General features: G+C 47.5%; 1 protein-coding gene across 2 annotated transcripts in view; it reads left to right on the forward strand.

The window, feature by feature from the left end:
* The first annotated feature begins 2,789 nt into the window (after nucleotides 1-2,789).
* LOC106584023 (low-density lipoprotein receptor-related protein 8) overlaps nucleotides 2,790-16,203 on the forward strand; it is a 271,370-nt gene continuing 257,956 nt past the window's right edge. For both annotated transcript variants that reach the window (XM_014168792.3, XM_014168793.3), the window contains exons 1-2: nucleotides 2,790-2,989; nucleotides 4,067-4,186. In XM_014168792.3, the coding sequence (XP_014024267.1) occupies nucleotides 2,923-2,989; nucleotides 4,067-4,186 (187 nt within the window). In that variant the 5' untranslated portion in view covers nucleotides 2,790-2,922. The remainder of the gene's footprint in view (nucleotides 2,990-4,066; nucleotides 4,187-16,203) is intronic.

A 16,203-nucleotide genomic window follows, 5' to 3' on the forward strand; every position in this document is an offset into this window, starting at 1 on the left:
CTATCTGTGCTATAGGCCCCTAGCAGTCAGTCAGCCTCCCTCCTGCATAACGTAAAGCTATGGAGCTACTGAGCCTACGATGTGCTGAAACTGATATATGACAGTCATCATGGCAGATAGATGAGTGACAGAGACAGATCAATGTCTGCGTCCCAAATGGCACCCTCTTGCCTATTTAGTGCACCACTATTGACCAGGGCCCATACCAGAAGTGGCCCCTTCTCATTTGTGGTGAGAGTTTTCTTCTGAATAAACTAGGATATGGTATAAAAGGGACATGGTTCATTCACCCTGCTTATATCTCTGCTCATACACCATTGGGAGCTTGAGGAGGAGGGATTTTCTTGCAACCATATTGAAATATGCCTGCGGCACACTCCACTGCTGCTGAAATTAGATTATTTGGGTTTTGTTTATCAGTTTTGCCAGGGTCGTTTTCACTCCGCGATTTATGCAGCTGTCTCCGGGTTGGTTTGTTTGAAACGGTATAGTTGACAGCTCCTGCTGTGTGTGCGTGCATGCATGCGTGCGCACGTGTGTGTGTGCATGTCTGTTTACTCCTGTCTGTGCAGAATGTGCACTCATGCTCCAGCCCTTGCCTTCCACTGCAAAATAATTTGATGCACTGATGTTCAAATCCACTTCATCTCCACTATGGGCTGTTGGCGCGCCGTCAAGTATCGACTAGACATTTCTCCTCTTTTTGGGTCACGAGTTTGGCAGTGTCTCCTTTGCTCTGCTCCGCTCAGCCCTCTCCTCCCCTTCCGCTGTAGAGAGAATGTGCTGACCACTGGCTGGTTATCTCTGGATGGACGTGACCATCCGTCTTGAGCCAAAATAGGCCAACAGTGAAGTGAGTCAGAACAGAGAGAACCTGGGAGAGGAGGGAAATAATCATCCTGCTGGTCTGGAGGTGCCTGTGACAGACAGACAGACAGACAGACAGACAGACAGACAGACAGACAGACAGACAGACAGACAGACAGACAGACAGACAGACAGACAGACAGACAGACAGACAGACAGACAGACAGACAGACAGACAGACAGACAGACAGACAGACAGACAGACAGACAGACAGACAATGGCCCCTGCTTGAGCTGAATGCACAACCGGGATAAGTGCTGTTTTTAAACTGACCTCAAGGTACCCCAAAGCTGAGAAAGCCAGGGCATATAAAACACAATAACAGCATATTAAGTGTGCAGAGTGCACAATATGCATATATAAACTACCATTCCAAAGTTTGGGGTCACTTAGAAATGTCCTTGTTTTTGACAGAAAAGCAGATTGGATCAAATGGATCAGAAATACAGTGTAGACATTGTTAATGTTGTAAATGACTATTGTAGCTGGAAACGGCAGATTTTTTATGGGATATCTGCATAGGCATACAGAGGCCCGTTATCAGCAACCATCACTCCTGTGTTCCAATGGCACATTGTGTTAGCAAATCCAAGTTTATAATTTTAAAAAGCTAATTGATCAGAAAACCCTTTTGCAATTATGTTAGCACAGCTGAAAACGATCGTGCTGATTAAAGAAGCAATAAAACTGGCCTTCTTTAGACTAGTTGAGTATCTGGAGCATCAGAATATGTGGGTTCAATTACAGGCTCAAAATGGCCAGAAACAAAGCACTTTCTTCTGAAGCTCGTCAGTATCTTCTTGTTCTGAGAAATGAAGGCTATTCCATGCGAGAAATTGCCTAGAAACTGAAGATCTCGTAGAACGCTGTGTACTACTCCCTTCACAGAACAGCGCAAACTGGCTCTGACTAGAATAGAAAGAGGAGTGGGAGGCCTCAGAAGCAATTTGACGGTGCCGTTTCCAGCTACAATAGTCATTTACAACATTAACAATGTCTACACTGTATTTCTGATCAATTTGATGTTATTTTAATGGACCAAAAAAAAGGTGCTTTTCTTTCAAAAACAAGAACATTTCTAAGTGACCCCAAACTTTGGAACGGTAGTGTACATTGTAGGGCTATTTGCATCGGGTATAGACTTTCAAAATGAGCAAGCAACACAGTGTCTGGTTGTTGACCATGTTGGACTTCAGTCCCCTTGTTGTGAGTCATGCCTTCATTACTGTTTTACTGTAAATGTGTCGGCCCAGACATGGCCCATATTCTCACAGTTGATTTGACACTGCTACTGATGACTAAGCCCTATGCTGATCTCAACGGTACAGATGAGTGTCTAGGGAAACTTCAACCCACATTGTCTGATAGATATGGAGAGTTTGAACAATCCAATTTGCATAGAGTCTAATCAATTAGTAATGTGAAAGTTGAAGTGTTGAATTTGAACTCTTGATAGATTTATTTTCGATTCTCAAATTCTAAAACAAAAACTGTCTGTCATATGTCATGTTGTTGTGAGATACGTTTGATAGACATCACCGATTACAATTAGTCTGATAATCAATGTAGGCTAATGCCACACACATCACAATGAAAACTATTTTAGTAATAACCCAGAAATATTCTGGTTACTGGGTTATTACTAAGCTATAGGTAAAGACTCCATCTTCATCTCCTGTGAATATACAGATCGAGAACATCTTCTGTGAAATTATTAAAAATATTCTGAAGATGCAGGGTCACTTCGCCAGCTGTATATCGACTGATATATATATATATATATATATATATATATATATATATATATATATATATATATATATATATATATATATATGCCTTGTTCAGTTTTACTACATTACCGCAGGCTCAATCCCGCCCATAAACGTCATTGATTCAAATTGCTTCTGAGGCAGGCAGGCAGGCAGCGGTGTCTGGAGCCGAGCCTCAAGCGAGCACAGTGTGGCATTGCATAGCGAGTGGAAGCGCCTTGTTTGCTTCTTTAAGTATATTTGTATGAACAACACAACTACGAATCGCCTCTTCTTTTAAAGATGTGGACAGACGTCGGGAAGCTAATGCTCTTACATGTGTTACTAATGGAGCTCCACTGCACCCAAGGTAAGACATTTTCTCATTGATCATCGGGAGAGGGAATTTTCATTACAACGAATTGGTGAATGGGTAAGCGACGTTGCAGAACTCAACTGGCCAGTGTGTCCAGTAAGCGTCGTAGAGGTAGAATAGCGTTGATGCACTCCTTATTTTCAAATAGTCACCACAACAGGAAATACATGTTTACCTGCACTAAATACTATTTTAAAACAGGTTGTATGTGCTCGGCTGTTGGTACTTATTCCACAACGTCACGAAAACAGTCTTTACTGTTCTTTACCCAAGCCTAGTAAATGACAATGCGCGGGAGGTAGCCAACATGTGCATGAATGACATATGGAAGGTAGCCTAAACCTCCGCTTGAACACAACGTGTAGCCTAGGCTACGTGGAAGGCAGGCTACGTGGAAGGGGTAGTATTTCCATGATTTCCTCATTGATCCAATACATGGGCATGCTCGCTGTTCATTTTTTTTATTCAATCTGCGGGATATTTTGAGTTGGCTTGTAAGCCTGTTATAGCCTACATTACATTTCTTACGGTGTTGTCAACAGTCACAAAAATAGGTTAGGCTATACACCAATTAGGTTACATGAAAGTCTAACAGTTATAGTTTTGCATTCCAATTTGAAATGATTAGACGTAAATAATTCCCATATAGACCTCGTGCCAGTTAAATGACACTTGCTTTTTTTCTCTCTGTTCTCAATGGATGTTGTGCTTATCATAGAGAGTAATCAACGCTGTTTGTCCCCAGACCGCGTTGTAGGCTAATAACAATGTATTACGGCATCAATTAAAACATCACTTAGTAACAGTGGATCCAACCCTTGTGGCAACAACATTGTATCAACGAAACTCTGTAAAACCTGATTGTGTCACTAGATCAATGAAACATCTAGCAATTTCATAATAATGTTTCCTACCAAAGATAGAACAGTTGTGCGCGTTCCGCGGGGGTGTTTTGTGATGAATTGGTGACATGTCCCTGGCGCACAACCTATATTTTGTAACCAAACCTAAACCTATATATACATTTTTTTTACTGTTTTGTTTACGGGTTTATCTTGTTCTTATCGGCAGGAACTCATACTGATTGTGTAACGGGTCAGTTTCAATGCAAGAACGGAAGGTGCATACCTACTCTCTGGAGATGTGACGACGACGATGACTGCTCTGACAACAGCGATGAAGAAAACTGTCGTAAGTAGCCTGACACCTGCCTAACACATGTCCATGAGCAGACACTATACTTTAGCATATATGTGATCCTCATTGCATTGTGGAGGCGCCTGGGGGCATCAATACTCATTGTACATAGGGTCACCAGAGCAGGTGGTGGGAGTTTTTACAATGTAATGTGGATATGGAGTTCATATTGCCACCGCTGAGTGGATGGGAACTTGACTATTATTTTCATAGTAAAATGATTGTATGAACACATTGAAAACAATGGTCTAGAAACAGATAGCGTTGTAGATATCAATAATTGACTTAATTGGTACTTGAATTGATTTAGGCCTTTCATAATGAACACAATTTGAAGAGTCAGCCAGCAAATGATCAATTAAGCATTTGCCACGCAACTAATTGGATGAACAGTTATGTTATAGTTGCCAATTGATTTTTTGTCTCCACATGTCATAGGCAATAGCAGCACTGTATGTGCACACCTGCTTGTTGTCCTATGCATAGTGTGACATTTACAAGCTTGTCTAACATTGATTGGCTACAGATTATAATTATTGGCGACAACACTCGTTGGGAAAGAGATACGTTTTTCTTAATGAGCAGTGCAACACATCTATCAACATAGCCTTTGTCCTGATGGAAGTGAGTTGATGTTGTTGTTATTTGAAGGAAGTGCCCTCAATTACAAAAAAAGGCCTACTGTGCCACACACGGGTCAATGACAGAGATGCTGGTCCCCACAACCAGCATCTCAAACATGACCCCGCTCTCCCTCTCGTTCCCCGACTTTAAACCTGCCCGCCAGAGTGGGAAGAGACTGTCTCCCCGTCTGCTCTCCCTCTATCTAGTCATTCCTCTACATATAAGCTACTTAGCTTCTCTCTGTATTTCAACCTTTGTCGCTCTCGCTCTCTTTTTCTGTCTCTCTCCATCTCACCCACTCCTCCTCTCTACTCCTCGGGACTTGTATCCCCTTGCCAACGAGAGCTGGGTGGCATTTCATAGGGCTGCCTCCCAGGTCTCCTGTGCTATGCCTGGTGCTTTAAAATGCCAGGGTCTTCGAAAGGCATGCATGGCAGACAACCTGGGAAGAGAGGAGCGGAGAGTGCCAGCGCCATGCCAAGCCAAGGAGGCTGTGCCCACTTGTCTTACCCCCACAAAGGGCATCAGCTGACAGGTTGGAGATAAATCCAATGGCACGACTGGTTGCCAAAGCGATACCCTCTGGCGGTGCGCCAAGCTCTCCAGCAGATGCCAGTGCTGCTTGCAGTGGCTCCCCAAGCCCCACATCGCCAGCTAAAAACACAACACAGGAGCGGGGGAGAGAGGAGGAGAGAAGCAGAGGGGAGAATAAAGGAGATGAGAACAGAGGAGAGGACATGGGTAGAGGAGAGGGGAGGGTTGGAGAGAAGGGCAAAGTAATTCATACTGGTAAACAAAACCTGATGTGCCAGAACAGCAGTGGCCCCTGACATTTTGTCTCGCCCCATAACAATCGGTGCTCTACAACCAGCGCACCACCTCTGGGCTCCCTGCCTCGCCAACCCCATCCCCTCTCACACCTTAAGCCTGGTCACAACACTGCCAAGAAGCTAACTTAGCCCAGTAACCTGGCCCGGCAGCCCTGCACCTATCTCAGGCAGCACACCTCTCTCCCTTTCTCCTGTGCCACTGCCAATATGATCCGTCTCTGTCTCAGTCTCAGTGCCAGGCCCCTGTCCCTCTCCACAGGGATTACCCACAAGCCTTCTCCAGTATTAGAATACATGCTGCTAGATTGGGTGTATTTGGTGCGTGTCTCTCCTCATCCCTCCCTCCTCTCCTGCAATTCCCTCTTTTCTCCCAGTGTCGTTCACACCAGCCTCAGAGGGGATTCCGCTCCTGTTGCCCCGAGAGACAGAGAGGGGAGGGAGTCCACACCCCTCCTTATCAGGTGTGTGTGTAGACACACAGACATAGAGAGACACATAAAACATAGAAAAAGATTCAAACTTTGTCTGGGTTATTTCAGTGCAGTACAATTCAATACAAGATCAACCCTGGGTATTTAGTTGAATTTGAACTTTAAAACAGTTTTCTAAACAAGGCCGCTCTGAATGATATCGGATGATGCCAGTTATGCAAGGGTTTTATTTATCCTCCTGGTGTGAAACAGATGCCCCCCCCCCACTGTCTGGCCCAGTCTCAGCCCCTGCTCCGGTCTCAGTCTCACAGGAACACAATAGAACTGAGTGTGTCTGAGACAGAGACCTACTCTATTGTAGCCAGGGAAGAGCTGTCCACAGATTAGACATAAAACGCACATTTCACGCCTCTCGCTGTGGGTAAAGCTCGGCCCAGGCAAACGAACACGCGCGCACACAGTAATGCCAGGAGAAATGCCAAACATCACATCATACCCTGGACTCAGACATGCAAGGAAACATCCTGGAGAGCTAACCTCCTGTAGGTTTTCGCTCCAACCCCAGTTGTAACTAACCTGATTCAACTCATCAGCCAGCTAATTATTAGAATCAGGTGTGCTAGATTAGGGTCGGAGCGAAAACCTACAGGACGGTAGCTCTCCAGGAACAGGGTTGGAGAGCCCTGCTTTACGACAACAGCCCATTTTGGGGTCATACTTTAATGGCAACACATCAGGTCAAAGGGCAGGGTCTGCATCAATTTACCCTGACCCTGTAGGAATCCTGTGTTACCACTCAGACCGATGAAACCTACCCAACTATTTTCAAAGGCTGGTACGCTCTGTATGCGTTAGAGCTCTTCAGTACAGAGAAGAGTAGAGGCATGCATGGAGGCTGCACGTCTCACACCCACGCTAGCTCTAGGTCAGAGCTGACATGAGTCCTCATTGTAGCTGGCAGTAAAAACATCATGGCAGTAGAAATGTGTGTGTGTGTGTGTGTGTGTGTGTTGAACAGAGACTGGTGTCGTACGAGTCAGCCCTGGCATTTAGCCCGCTCGCACACAAGTACACGCACACACGTGCTGGCACGAGTGCATGCTCGCACACACGCCTCCCAAAGTGGGTGTCTGTCTAGGAGAAAACAAAAAAAGGTTTTATGTGGGCAGCAGGTGCGAAGGAATAGACTCCAGATTGTGCTGGGACACACACTGCGGCAGGATAGCTGGATACTTCAGTCACACGCAGAGACGGGTAGTATAGGAGCCATGTCCACCTACAGTAGCGCTGCACCGGAATGTCAAGCTGAGCTACCTTGTTTCCTGCATGTCTACCTGTTTGTGTGCAGTCACAGCATCGTCCCCCCCGTTGCACTACTATCCCTGGTCCTGTCATTATTGAGGAGAGGATGCTTTCCTCTCGGTATCCCAAACCACATTTGAAGCAGAACTGACCCCCCCCCCCCCCCAGAATAGCTGTCTTCAATAGTATCATGTTCTACTACAGTGCCAATACCTTCCTCTTGTGAATGGGTTTGGGTGTTGCAGTAGTGTTATTGAATTATAGTAGAGTTCAGTTGTGGCCTTAAGGTCGAGGTCTTCACGGGTTTCACCCGATTACCCGGGACCCGACCACCCGGGACCCGACCGGGCTGGGTCTGAAATTCTGTAGTTGTCCCTCGGATCTAATTTGATTGTCACTGGTCTCGAGTATTAGTAATTATAACTGCTTTGCCGGTAAGGACCCGTACAGATCCGAATGCGACTGCTGCAGTGTAGAGAGAGAGAGAGAGAGAGAAAATGGTCTCTTATGCCGCTGCGCAGGATTTTCACGACAGGGGCGCGTGTAGCTTGTTGTTGTCGACCCAATCACAAGACATCAAAGCGGCAATAGCCTCTGGCTCTGTGTGTGCCTTGGCAAGCACGTTAGGAAATCAAGGATGATGGAATGAAAATGACAGAAATAAAAGTTCAATGAGAAGGATAGGGTACAACGACCAATAGCCAACAGGTAGGCTGTTACTTTATACTCTGAATGGAGCTGTTGTTGTAATTGCGCAGCTAGGATGGGGGGGGGAAAGCGCAGCCTATATAGCCTAAATTAGCCTACCCAGCGAGCTTCACTTCTCGGGTTTGATGCAGTCAGAACAGGTGCTATGTAATCAGATTGGATGATACTTAACCTAGCTTTGGCAGCTACAAGTTAGTAACTAGTGCGTGTCGGCTTCGTTGCTGCTGTCTCTCTCTCCCTCCTTCCCGTTGCCTGCTACTCTCACACACACACACACACACACACACACACACACACATGCGCGCACGCTGTACGGCCCCTCCCCCACCGACTCGAGCTCCTCGGTTCTTCTATGCCTCAGCTAGCTTCTACAATAATAGCTTCAGTTTATAAAGTAGCAGAAAAATTGCCTTTCCCTCATTCAGACCGGGTCTGGACCCGCCCGGGTCTATATGGGTCCGGGTCTGGTTGTCCTGTCTCTCTCTCTCACTCACTGCTGCTGTTGAGTGTGGGACTGTTAGAATAATGGCCTTGTATTGACACGGTGTGTATTGTAATTCGGACGGAATTTAAGAGAGGCTATGGGATCTACAGACCCTGTGTGTTTGTGTGTGTGTGTGTGTGTGTGTGTGTAGTTCACACTGTCCATTTGCATAGTTATAATCCAATTAGTGTGTGTCTCAGCGGGTGAGAGCTTGAGAGGCGAGTGTGTGTCTCGCTCGGTGTGTGTGAGAGAGAGAGAGAGAGAGAGAGAGAGAGAGCGCGAGTGGGCCGTCTGTGTGTCTGCCTGAGGACAGAGAAGATCATTACTCTCTCTGTGCTTTTCACCATCTCAAATATTATGGGAAAAGGAAAAGCGATTCAGGGAGCTGTGAAGCCTCTAGCTCTCTCTATATCTCTGTCGCATTCTCCACGAGGACACATTCATCATCAACAGGATGCTCTCTCTCTCTCTCTCTCTCTCTCTCTCTCTCTCTTCCTCCTCTCTCCCTTCTTCACTCTCTCCACGCCCTCCCTCCTTATCTACACTCTCACTCCTTTCACTGATTTCACCCCTCTATCCTCTCTCCCCCAACCCACTTCTCTCCCTCCCTCCCTCCCTCCCTCCCTCCCTCCCTCCCTCCCTCCCTCCCTCCCTCCCTCCCTCCCTCCCTCCCTCCCTCCCTCCCTCCCTCCCTCCCTCCCTCCCTCCCTCCCTCCCTCCCCACTCCCCCCTCCCGCTCTCCCTCCTCTCCACTCTCTACCCTCTCTCCACTGTACCACTCCACCTCTAATCCTCCTTTCTACTCCCTCAATCCCTCCTCCCTCAACCTTTCCTCTAGCCTATTCCCCCCCCCCCCCCCCCCCCCCTCTGTCCCGTCACCCCAATCGGCCCCTATGGATTGCACGTGAGTGCTTGGGTCTCTAGCCTGCCATTGATTTGCCAGTGGGCTGCTCTGTGGCTGTGGAGGTTGAGGTGATTTATAGGGCTGTGGGTCTGTGCTGGGGGGAGAATATTTCACGGGCCTTTATGGGCTGTCTGCGTACTAATGAGAATGGTCCCTGCCACAGGAGAGAAACCTGGGTCATACTGGCAGTGGCACAGCAAAGCGGTATATACGGAGGGAGAGCGGGGAAGGGGAGAGAGAGCGACAAAAGGGAGAGAGATGGCTGGAGAGAGAGAGGAGAAACAGAGGTGAGACAAACAAAGTGAGACCGAGAGCGACGGAGAAGAAGAGAGGGGAAATGAGGGTAGAGAGAGACACACACACACACACACACACACACACACACACACACACACACACACACACACACACACACACACACACACACACACACACACACACACACACACACACACACACACACACACACACACACACACACACACACAGATAGAGGAGCAAATGTGAATATCACAGGCAGACTGGTAGACTGGTGTCACAGGCAGAGCCTGGAGCACGGTAGACTGGTAGACTGGTGTCACAGGCAGAGCCTGGAGCACGGTAGACTGGTAGACTGGTGTCACAGGCAGAGCCTGGAGCACGGTAGACTGGTAGACTGGTGTCACAGGCAGAGCCTGGAGCACGGTAGACTGGTAGACTGGTGTCACAGGCAGAGCCTGGAGCACGGTAGACTGGTAGACTGGTGTCACAGGCAGAGCCTGGAGCACGGTAGACTGGTAGACTGGTGTCACAGGCAGTCAAGGCGTTAACATAAAGGTTTGTCTTTTGGGCCTGTCAATCAGGCTGCTCTTTCCACCAATAGACACATGGTTGACCTGGCCAACCGGCCACAGGCTACTGACATGGAGAGTAGAGGAGATGCAGTCTCCTCTAGTGTAGAGTTCCCCAAACCCTGATCCTGGGGGGCTCCCCCTGGGTGCACGTTTTGTTTTTTTGCCCTGGCGCTACACAGCTGATTCAAATCATCAAAACTTGATGATGAGTCGGTTCTTTGAATCAGCTGCACACCCAAATGTGCACCCACGCAACCCAATTCAGGAAACCCCGACTAGAGTGTTTACCTGCAAGGGTCAATGTGAACCACCTTTTATCAACTTGCGTCAGCGTTTTCTCAGGCTTTGAGGTAACAATGATGGACAGCAGAATTGTGTTGGACAGTAGTGGAGCCCTCATAAAAACCTCTCTTTCTCTCTCTAACCTTTCCTTATTCCCCCCCCCCCTCCCCTCCCCCTCCCTCCAAAGCCCAGTGAGAGAAGGGTGTAACCAGGGGAATATGTGGTTTCTTTTCTTTCCTCTGATTACCTTGTTTACCGTCAAGCCGGATTTTCCTCTCTGCCGTGGCCCGACATTGCACCTCACCACAACTCCTCTCTGCCTGCGCAAACTGACATATTGTTCAAAGTCAAACTCCCGGCACAAAAATCCTATTTTCTCTTCCTCTCTCCGTCTTGTTCGCTCTGTTGTTTTGTTTCCATTTGATCTCCCCAGCGCCTGACAGGCTATCATCAGCTAATCCCTTACACAGATTAGGGAATATCTTAATGTGACTCAGGTTTATTTACATCCCCTGTTATAATCCTGTTTTTCATGACCAGTTCTCGCTCTGTAGTCAGAGTGCGAGGGGGACCGCTGCGATGCAGACCAACATACGCTCCACTAAGAACACTCATGAATTAAACATAGATACCTCTAAAGGTATTAAATCCGTCTGCTAGACGTAATAGCTAGCTTTCTGTTCGGTGACAGAGCTACGGAGCACAGCGCCCTGTTTCTGCTGCATGTCATTGTCAACCGCAAAGTTTGTGTTGAAGTCAAACAGAGGTAGGTTATTTTGCTGGCCTTGTCCGTCCGAACGTCCCCCCCCCCCCTGCCTATGTGTTCTGAGTTAGTTTCAGGGCCATAGGGCCATGACTAGCCATTCAATCTCCCTAGATGTCTGCTTTAAGCTTCACATTCTCCCTTGAGGGAATCCGACGCGAACGTCTTACTATGGCTTAGGAGTGGGAAATCAGAGTTTGCTAAAAGTAGGATTTGGGAGTTGAGGTGAGGTCGCTGGAACTGTGCTGTCATTGTTGCCACGAGGGTGTGTGTGTGTGTGTGTGTGTGTGTGTGTGTGTGTGTGTGTGTGTGTGTGAGTGTGTCATTTTAGGAGAGAGGGGTGAAACGTGATTTTCCAGGCCGGTCCTTGCCGAGGGACAGTAAAGGCTTTGATGGTTTGGTATCTCTGCACTAAGATCTCCGCTCAGCGCGGCGCCAACACTAGCGTCACACAGCCACAGCCTCTCATAATTAAGCACACACACACACACGCGCACACGCGCACACACACACACACACACACACACACACACACACACACACACACACACACACACACACACACACACACACACACACACACACACACACACACACACACACACACACACACACACACACACACACACACAAGCGTGCATCCTGTTCACCTGTGAAGATTCTGTACCTTTTTAGAGTGGATGAAATCCTATTGTGTCTCTCTCTTTATTTCTTCCTCCCTTCCTCCCTGCCTACCTCATCTCTCTTACCTCCAGCTAACTCTGTAGCGGATAAGGCTGTTTGCGTCGATGACAATTACACCTTCCGTACATATCTCCTCTATACACCCGTAGCAGGGTTCTTGCTAAGCTCCCAGAGCGACTCTTTACCTTGAGGGGATTTTGCTTGTCATGCGTTGCAGTGAGAGCGACGACGAGGCGGCCTAGATGCCCGCCCCGGTCCTCTTTGATGGTTTGCAGCGCTCACGACCCGGTATTCGAGACATTGCGTGGCGACGTCATCGGCAGCCCTGTTGACTGTGCTGATCCGAGCTGAGCCGATATCTTAACACGCTGTAACAAGCTCCTGGGGCACTTTATCATTGGGGTGGGGTGGGGGGGGGGGGGTGGCTGGCTAACGGAGAAAAGGGGTTGAGGGAAAGAGTGATAGAGGGGTGTAGATGGAGAGATGAAGAGCCACAGAAGATATTCAAGCCTTGGGAGAAAATCAGGCAGGCCCAAGAAGACGTGGATTTCTCGTAGGTAAATATCCATAGGAGAGGAGGACTGTGTGTACACCCCATCCTTTCTCCATCACTCCCCCATCCTCAGCCCCATCACTCCCCCATCCTCAGCCCCATCACTCCCCCATCCTCAGCCCCTTCACTCTCCCATCCTCAGCCCCATCACTCCCCCATCCTCAGCCCCGCTGATCTCTCCTCAAGCTCTCTCGCTCTCGTCTCTCTCTCTTTCCTTTTCATCCGCTGCTTCATGGGGTCTGTTTTCAATGTGTTTACCCCATCAGAGTCTCCCCCCCCCTGCCCTCTCTCTATTCAGACCTCCTGCCCCTGCGTCAGTGGGAGCTGACGCTCAATATACTCTACACCGCTATTACTGAGAGACCCACGTTCCTCCGCCTTACACACACTTACTGAGATTCACAGATAATGGTGTGTGTGTGTGTGTGTGTGTGTGTGTGTGTGTGTGTGTGTGTGTGTGTGTGTGTGTGTGTGTGTGTGTGTGTAGTGCATGCTTATCCGTGTCTGATGGCCACTCTGTTTATGCCCTGTTGTTGTCGATAATGTTTTGTTTTCTTTAGAGAGCGCCGTCCCTAAACTGCATTAAGATTTTATAAGCTATTTGACGATGCGCTTTAACATCCCTCTCACCCTTAAGAAGTACCTCTCTGGGGCCAGCTGTGCCGGCCGTGCTAGACTGAGACCTTTACATATCATTACACTGGCTTTAATGCAGCAGATCACCAGAGTCTGCGCTCTCTCTCTCTCTCTCTCTCTCTCTCTCCCTCTCCCTCTCTCTCTCTCTCTCTCTCTCTCTCTCTCTCTCTCTCTCTCTCTCTCTCCCTCATCTCCCTCTCTCTCTCTCTCTCTCTCTCTCTCTCTCTCTCTCTCTCTCTCTCTCTCTCTCTCTCTCCCTCTCTCCCCTCTCTCCCTCTCTCCCTCCCTCTCTCCCTCTCCAGTTATCAAGTCTGTAGGTGAGTACAACGACCTGACCGTCTGGCAAATTCATACATTCATAGCATGATGGTCACCTTGGTCTATTTCAAATGATATCTGTGTTGAATGTTTGATGTTGCACCTGGCCACTTGGTTTCTCATGCAGAATGCTGTGTGGGTTGTTGAAACTTCAGTAGCGTGTCATATCGGGGGAGCAGCTCTATTCGGTTCTGTTCCTCTTTGTAGCTCCGCCACAGACATCAGCGCGCAGCACGTCAGCGTTTACCATGCTCACCCCACTTCCTTCTCTTTCCCCTCCTCCTCCTCCCCGTGACACCGCGGTGGACTGTTCTGCGTAGTTGCTCCCGTCCGTCCAGGGTCCTGTCTGAGCGCAGGTGCTGCTTTCTGCTGCTTTGATGCCCATGAATGCATGTCAGCTGTAAGGTGCCTGCCTACCCACTGCACACAGGTGCACTCGCGGCTCCCCCCCCCCCCTCGTCCTGTCCTGAATCACACTACTTTATTTAGAACCAATCCATTTCATCCCAAGACCCCAGGGAGGGGTAGTCGGTGGGGGTGGGGGTGGGGGTAACTGACCTCATTGAACACGTTGGTCACTGTCTGATCTCGACACACTCAGACAGGCATTCATGCGTGGCGCACATACCCATGCACCCATTTATACATGCAAATATGTACGCACCTATGCACACATAGGTACAGTACAAATGCACACAGTCACATGCACACACACTATGCGTACAAGCCTACACAAGCATGCATGTACGCAGGTTGATACAGCAGCTGTTGTTGACCGTAAAGAAAAGGTCTTGTTATTGGCTTTAAACCAAGATGGCCTGGGATGGAACGTCTGATGCGGTCATTAAAGGTTTTGTGGTTTAAGTCTGTTCATTATCTAGGATTAGTCTGCGACAGGGCTGAGAGAGAGAGAGAGAGAGAGAGAGAGAGAGAGAGAGAGAGAGAGAGAGAGAGAGAGAGAGAGAGAGAGAGAGAGAGAGAGAGAGAGAGAGAGAGAGAGAGAGAGAGAGAGAGAGAGAGAGAGAGAGAGAGAGAGAGAGAGAGAGTCATTTAGGGGCAGCTTTAGTTTTTTTCCCATAAGCCACCTCTCTTTGCTCTTCCCTTTGGTTTTCATTCTCTTGACTGAGAGGGAGAGAGAGGCGTTGAGGGTGATATGCAGTGCGGTACAATCAAACAGACATGCAATTCCCTACCCCTCTCTCTTGCCCACTTAGTGTTCAAAGTCACATTGTTGTATTTTGACTGATTTGACATTTAAATAGTGTTTTCATGTGTGTGGGTATTGAAACAGCTGTGGCTGACTGCTTCTGCTCTTCAAGGTGAGGGAACACGAGAACTGATGCGCATCAAGAAATAACTGCGATAAACGCACTGCAAAACCATTTAAATCGATACATTCACTCGGCAGAGGTGGTTTAAACTCCACTCTAAAGTTGACTTTGCTTATGGAAAACCGTATCTAGTGAGTTAAGGGTTGCACGAATGCTCAGCTGTTGGGTCTGGAGCTCCGCTTAAATGGAAACATTAAATGGAAGTTATGGAACTCCCTCGCGTGCTTCTGTTGTGGGGTAAAGTTCACAATGAAACTGACATTAAATGTGGAGAACGATTCCCCGCCCCCATGCTCCAACAGTGCCTCATGTGGTGCACTCCGAATAATACAATAAAGGCAGAAGGTTCTATAGGTCTCTCCAGTATCATAGAAAACGTCTCAAAAGTGATATCCATAAATCTGTCAATTTCAGGCATGTCCAAAACATGTGTAATAAAGTATCAGGAGCCTGCTTACATCGGTCACAAGTGGGATCTATTTCTGGTCTAATCTTGGATCATTTTGCCTTTGACCAATGCAGCTGATGAACTACTTTTAAATTGAATTACAGCGTGTCTTAGACATATAGATGAGGAATGTGTTCTCTGAAGCATACTCTGTCAAGTTTCGTCTGAGAGTTGTTCACCTAAATCCTCTTCCCATTGGTTCTTAAGAGAGTTCAGGGAATCCAGATTGGTATATTGGTATAAAGTATAAGCCTTTGGTATAAGGGTTCACTTTAAAAATATAATCTAGAAGGTAGGTAGGTGGACGTGATGGGAAGTGATTAGAGTATGAAGATACAAAACTACGCAATTGCAGGTATCTAAAGAAATGGGATCTAGGAATTTAGATTTTTTGTACTAACTGTTCAAAAGATGCTAAATCCATATCAGTGAGGAGATCCCTTTTCCAGACCAGATATGAAACACCCTGTCTAATATGATGGAGAGAATGTATGGTTTTTTAATAATGGGGCAGAAGTTGAGCATTCATTGAGACCAAACGATCGCCTGAACTGTTTTATTTTAACAGTGTTAATTCTTCCGCCCCAAAGAAAGAGAGGGTAAATCCCAGAGTTCAAGATCCTGTTTCAGGCGGAGTATCAAGGGAGGCAAATTGGCTTTATAGAGATTTATGAAATTGTGTGTGACCCAAATTCCCAAATATTTCAATTTCTGTGAAGTCACTCTGAAGGGCACATGACTAAAATAAGTTTGCATGGCAGAAGGATTAATAGGCATTAATTCACTTTTTTGTAGATTAACCGTATACCCGGATATTTTACCAAATGTCTTTAGTAGAACCTGGATCTCTGGAATACCAGTTAAAGGGTCAGACATATAA

This window comes from Salmo salar, chromosome 23, assembly GCF_965601325.2.
Source record: "Salmo salar chromosome 23, fSalSal1, whole genome shotgun sequence".
Classification (NCBI taxonomy): Eukaryota; Metazoa; Chordata; class Actinopteri; order Salmoniformes; family Salmonidae; genus Salmo; species Salmo salar.